Source organism: Gymnoscopelus braueri (genome assembly GCF_963280865.1).
Source record: "Gymnoscopelus braueri genome assembly, chromosome: 2".
NCBI classification, from domain to species: Eukaryota; Metazoa; Chordata; class Actinopteri; order Myctophiformes; family Myctophidae; genus Gymnoscopelus; species Gymnoscopelus braueri.
In genome coordinates, this window is record NC_137604.1 from 38942822 (window position 1) to 38949583 (window position 6762).

The 6762-nt window shown below is 40.4% G+C and overlaps 1 protein-coding gene across 1 annotated transcript; it reads right to left on the minus strand.

The window, feature by feature from the left end:
* Positions 1-828: 828 nt before the first annotated feature.
* On the minus strand, positions 829-6543 carry ints12 (integrator complex subunit 12). The gene is made up of 7 exons (XM_080449015.1): positions 6408-6543; positions 5585-5748; positions 4887-5048; positions 3970-4154; positions 3418-3577; positions 2403-2555; positions 829-2135 (listed from the first exon to the last, which is right to left on the minus strand). Exons 2-7 carry the CDS (start codon positions 5738-5740, stop codon positions 1614-1616), a joined length of 1338 nt encoding a protein of 445 aa, XP_080305141.1. The 5' UTR covers positions 5741-5748; positions 6408-6543; the 3' UTR covers positions 829-1613.
* Positions 6544-6762: the final 219 nt, after the last annotated feature.

Consider the following 6762-nt stretch of genomic DNA (forward strand, 5'->3'; position numbering starts at 1 on the left):
ACACACACACACACACACACACACACACACACACACACACACACACACACACACACACACACACACACACACACACACACACACACACACACACACACACACACACACACACACACACACACACACACACACACACACACACACACACACACACAGCTCTCTCTGTCTGCAAGCCCTATTCCTCTCTAATAATAAACAGCCCCATTGTCGAGCAGGCTTGCTCACTCTATCAATCTGTTTATCAAATACAGGACTGGACTGTCTGTACGGTAATATTGCGGTTCTATGCGGGAGGACTAGCCACGGACCGGTGAATGGCTGTAATGTGCTCTCATTGGCTGTAGCACGGCTCTCATCGGATTCGACAAACCCAAATATCCAACATGCTAGAAAAGTAAAAATCGGGAACCGCTCGCCGACCGCAATTTATCGGGGTGTTTCTTCTCGGAGTACCTTACACACTGCGCGATCAACACCTCGCCGAGGAACGCCCGATCTGGACTGAGATCGGTGGTTTTCTCGGCGATCACCCAAAAATATCCCGAGAGCCAAATCGGGTCAAATATCGTACAGTGCGTAGAGGTCTTGAGGCCGAGAAATGTCTCCTAAATCCTAACAGTTTTCTGAAAAACTGTTAGGCTGTTGCTATATCAGTGGTTCTCAAACCTTTTCATGTCAAGGATCCCCAAAATGTATATGTATTTGGCTGTCGGCCCCCATATCAAAATATTTTGTTTCCTGTCTCTCTACACTCTCCTATCTGAATAAAGCAGACAATGCCAACAAACTATCTTTAAAAAAAATTAAACAAGATGCCGTTCCAAGCAGTCAGTTATCATCACTACTTTATAAGAACAAAATATTTTTATGGAGTTGGTCAATAAAAAGTATTACAGTCAGGATTACACATTAGATTTGCTTGGGACAGAACGAGGCACACAGACTTCAGCAGCATTATTAAACATAGCAATGTTCAAGTATTTAATTAAGCCTAAATTATGCTTTGGTAAAAAGGCGATGTGTGACAAATTACATTTTAAATTGAAATTATGACAATTTCTTCTATATGAGACAGGGTCTGATAGAATGTTCCACATGTAGGCAAATATGATCAAAGCAGCAGTTTTAGGATCAGAAAGGTTAGTTACTGCTATGAGAGATATGAGATAACATCACATTTTGTCAGGCTTTGACTTAGTTTCTTGATTCGAGGATTAACAACATACAAATAAATACATTTTCTTCAAATATTTCCAGATTTCAATATATGCCACATAATTGGAAATATTATAATCTGTACTTCCATAATATGTCAAACTGAAAAATGACCGTGCCCTACTTGAAGCACATTCTATCAGAATCAGATTTTTTTGCCAAGCGGCATTTTTTCACTGAAGCATAAATGAGCTGTTAGGATGGTGTTGCTCCACATGACAATGATCTCTTAATATAAAACACAATGCTCTGACATTAACATCCATTCACTGCCTATATGCATATTCATTTTCCGTTCCCTCACATTTCTTCCAACAACTTGGCCCATTCTTTCTGTCCACTGACTTATGTCTACTCTCCCCATCTTCATCCCCCTCTCATTAAATCAGTTTCTGTTCTCATTTCTTCAGTTTTTTCTGCGCTGCTTTCTTCTTCACCATCTGCAGCCGCTTCATGGCGTTGAGCTGTGACTCCTGGGACGTGGGAGCCTTGTCACCTGTGACGCCCTTTGACCCATTTCCATTGTTCCCATTTCCTCCCCCGTTGTTGCTCCCCCCACCGGATCCCCCATTCCCTCCCATGCTGCTGCTGCTGGGGGATCCAGCCCCAGATGATCCCGTGGCAGACGACTTCCCCGGGCCGTCCCCACTGGATGAGCGGTTTAGAGCTTGCTTACCCAGTGTCAATGGCGGAGGGGGCTTCAGTGGCACCTGGTTTGATCCTAGACCTGACTTGGTGCCCGCTAGCCCAGACAGTCCTACAGGTTTCTGGCCACTGCCAGCACCTGAGGAGCCCAGTTTGGAGCTGGAGGAGACGGAGGGGTTGGTCTTGGCTCCAAAGGCGGCCCAGCCAGTGAGACCACTGCCAGAGGAGGTGGAACTACTGCTGCTGATGGCACTGGCTGATGTTGTGGTGGATGCCTGGACAGAGTAGAACAGTTAATGTGCACACAACCCCAATGTAGACGTTTTAAGACATGAGAAACAAGTTGTCAAGATGCAAAAATCCCATTCTACTTTTAATGGGAGGTGTAAATAAATTTGGCCACTGTCAGTTGGCATCATCATCATCATTTAATAATTTAATGTTTAAACAAGGCAAAATGAAAGACACAAACGGATACCAAAGGCTGCTATAATGTAAAGGAAGAAATATAATTCCAAGAATTGTCTCATTGTTCTACATACCTTCACCTCAGTTCTTTTGAAAGCCTGGAAGGTACTGGTTGTGTCTGGCTTGAGTTTCAGCTCTGGTTTCTTCACCAGTGTGTCTTTAACAACAGGGGCCACCGATACAGCTGCTGGGGCTGGCTTCTGAGGAGGTTTCTGGGCCTTCTGTGCCTGGTGCACAAGTCAAAATCAAGATACAGAATCAAGATACAGTATCAATTGAATTTTAACCGGTGGAGCATAGTAACACTATCGAGTAAAGTATAAGAAAATAAGAAAGTAAAATAAGCTATTAACTCTTTCAGTGCCAATGAAATAAAAAAAATATTGCGAACTTTGCCAACTTTTTTCTTTCTTTTTTTCAAAGAAAAAAAAAAGTGCTTAGGAAGCGAGATACAGCCTTTTTCAGTTATAGGTTAAACAAAGAGTGGATGGAGCTGCAAATCTTCAGATAATGATATCTTGGGTTCTGAATATTTTTTTCAAAAAAAAAAAAAAAGAAAGGTTTTTTTAAACTCGGGATTTCTCGTTCTGGCACTGAGGGTATAACCCTAAAACTCGGGATAACTCGGGGCCTGGCACTGAGAGAGTTAACAATACCAGATACGTACATAAGTAAACAATGTCTCCAATGACATAAAGAACAGCAAATGCATGTATGAATGAGTACAATACTTATAGCCAAATTCCAATACTTTCTGTCTCCTCACCTCCTCCAGCATGGCGGTGTTATTGAGAAATTGATGACCTGCCAAAATATGTGACCAACTTGTGATTCTTGTGGACTTCACATACCATCAATGTCCTTAGTAAATGACTGCCGTTTGTTTATTAACAGAGTATAACCTAGTATACTGTCACTGCTGTAAATCACAGCAGTGATTTACTTTCGGACATTGAGTCCACAAGATGGTCATATATTTCAGCAGGTCATCAATTTCACTGTAACACCGCAATGCTCAAGGACAGAGGAGGCAGAAATTTGAGTATAGTTATTTGGCTTATGGGAGGAAGGGAATAATCCTTTCCTTACCATGCGTTTCATTTGCCTCGTGCAGCGGGCACAGTACCAAACCAGCCGTGGGTCGTTGACATCTTTGTCCGACACTGGAGGTTTGTGACATTCCTGATGGTACAAGTTATGGCACTCCTGGCATTCAACAAGCTGGTTCCCCATAGATACTGTCATCTGTCTGAATTAAAAACAAGTATGTAAAATAAACTTATTTTCTTAAGACACCACCACTACACACACAAGACACTATTAGTAAGTCACGGTAAGAACATTAGTGCACAGACAATATTCCTATGATCCTAGCTAGTTTTTCTATGGAACTACAAAACAAAAACAACAACTACAGTGACAGGTTAAATATGAGTTTTTATGTTGCATGTGAATGGAAAAGTATGAATGATCAATACCTATCCTTTTGTATTCTACTGTGGAATGACACTACTAGATTGTGCAAGTTCACAGAGCAAAGCCAATATTACACACAGTTTTTCAACTAATACAAATTTAATGTCTTACAAGTACCTTATAAAGTGCATCTTTAGCTACATTAATTCAATTATTGACACTTACCTGCAAACCACACAAGCTAGGCCCATTTCCATGGCAAAGTCATCAGCATTGGTCTCATCATAATCGTGTATGTTTGGCAGGATGAGGTCTTTGCTTGTTTGAACGGTGATCGGTGAAGAGCGGCTCTCCTGTTTCTCCAGACGAGGCTTCTTTGGAGGGTCGACCTCGGCCAGATCTACCCTGACCTTTGAAGAAAATAAATTACATTTGTGTCACAGTTTTCAATTGAATCAGTTAATTTTGGTGTGCACACCGCTGTGCAAGACATACATTAGGCTTATTTCATTAATCATGTTTAATAACATCATGAATGTATTCCCTAAAATTACTGATCAAACAATATTGGCACATGGGGAGCATTAATACAATTTATTTACAACAGTAGTTAAACTCAATGAAAGTGATTTTTTTTGGTGTGTGTTTTTGTGTGAGTGAAAAAGTTGAAGCTCTATATTCTGATGTGTTTGTGTCTCTCCAGCTCTTTAATAAACAGCAAATACATTTTCAGGTGTGTCGCCAACTTCATCCAATCAGGAGAGAGTATCAGCTTCAATTTTAAGGCATTCCAACGCCACTTTGGCAGCTCATTTCTCTGTGTCATCACTTCCAATTTCACTATCCTTTTTTCCCCTAAATTCTTTTGATTTTGTTTTTCACTCTCTCTCTTTATTCTTTGTTTTAAAATCTTACTTTACTGTTGTTATTATTATCATTACCTATGCTGCTGCATTGTCTGAATGAAGCCGAACAAAAATGTTACTCTTTTACTCTTAATGTACACAACAAGATGTAACAAGTTACAGCCTTGAACCTTGAACCTGTGTCAGTTCTCTCACCTGATTGGATAAAATGTGTATCCAGACCTGAAAACACAATAATTACTATCAGAGAGTGTGAGGATAACATACACCTGGTACCTTTTCAGCAGGTCTTTTCTCTGCCTCCTTCTTTACTTTCTCTGAGTTGCTGGACTTGCTGCTACTGCTGCTGCCAGAGGAAGAGGAGGAGCTGGACGAAGACTTGGAGTCCTGTTTACTTAGGCTGAGCTTTGACACAGAACTCTTGGACACTTCGATATCCTAAAGACACACATATGAGTTACAACAATCTGGAGACTCTGTTTACATTTTAGACTGACTTTTTGGTAAGGAGAGGAGTGGGCACCTGAGATTGAGAACTCTGGGCACCTTTTATTTTTTATATTTACATTTATTTCCTTTTTTTCTAAATGGGGGGCCAAATACACATTTTTGTAATGATATTTAAGGCCTAATATTTCTACAATTACTACGATACCTGTGAATAGCCAGTCATTTTGGACATAAACAATTTGAAGGGTAAATTTACGTCTGATAATGACATACCACTGTACAGTACCATGCATGTTCATCATGTATACTTTACAATATTTCTGACCATTTTCCAAAGCATACATTTATTCTTAATTTTTTGGGGGAAAAATAGCCAATTTAACACTGAGGTGCCCACTTGCATCCCTCTTTTCCAGACATTGCCCAATGACACTTGAGCGAAGCATATCATCACAGAGTTGATGGTATGGTTGGTATATGGAGTCTAATCTCTATCTGACCTTTTTGTTAGATGAACGCCTTACCTTCAGTGAGGAGCGATAAGATGAATCGCTGCCTCTGGCCATGGAATCATCCAGCAGCGCTTTGAGTTTCTCAGCAGAGTCTTTGCTCTTTGAGTGCAGATAACTGAGTCCCTTCAGGAAGATGGGATCTAAGTCAAGACTCACGCTCGCAGCCATGGTTGAAACTATAAGGGTAAGTAATGAACATTAGTTAATTTAAGAAGGCTTCAATTTAAAGGTATATTGTGTCATACAGCGCTGTCCAGAGCCACATACATAGCATTGATATGCAGTGATGGAAGAAGTACTCAAGTATCAATACTGCAATGTAGGAAATACTCAGTTACAAGTAAAGGTTTGGGATTCAAAATGTACTTGAGTAAAAGTACATAGTACTTATTTTGCAGAATGTCCCATTTCCAAGTATAAAATCTTTTGAAGATACAAGCTCGCGATGCATTGTGAGCTTGTAGATCTGCTATTTTCAAATGGCCGAAATGCATATAGGGCTAAAATGGTTATGTTTTATAATAATAATCAAAATCTACAAGTAACTAGTCATTTATGTTTTCAAATAATTGTAGTGGAGTGGAGTAGAAATAAAAGTACAGAAATTTGGAAATACTCAAGTAAAAAATACCTCAAAATTGTACTTAAGTACAGTACTTGAGTAAATGTACTTTAATAATGACTTTCTACCACTGCATAGCATTTAGATGGTCAGCATCCATCCAGACTGTACACAGTGCACTGTGACTAATAGAGGTGGAACATGGCTACTAAAAACGTCGCTTGCTGCCTAGCTTATTAGCTGTACATCTCTTTAGCTTTTCCATTATCTCACCTGGTACTATAACACCTGCAGCGGTGTGTTCCTTACAGTGATATGGCTGTTGTGACAAACAGATATTGAACGCTAAACTAGTAAGTATTTACAAAAGAAAGGACTGTCATCCTCCCCGGTTATGAAGGGACGCTTTTCCTCCTTATGTCTTCTTCTTCTTCTTCTTTTGGGTTTCCGGCAGTCTAGACGCCCGTCGGCGTATTGCTGCCTCACACTGTTCGTGTTAGGTACTGCTCATTTTTTAAGCTGTGGCCCTACACCTTATGGTGCATGCCTGTGTCCACAAGGAACTCCATAACCGCTTTCACCACTGCACTTTGTTTTTCCTCTGGTTTTAGTATATTCCTCAGTGATA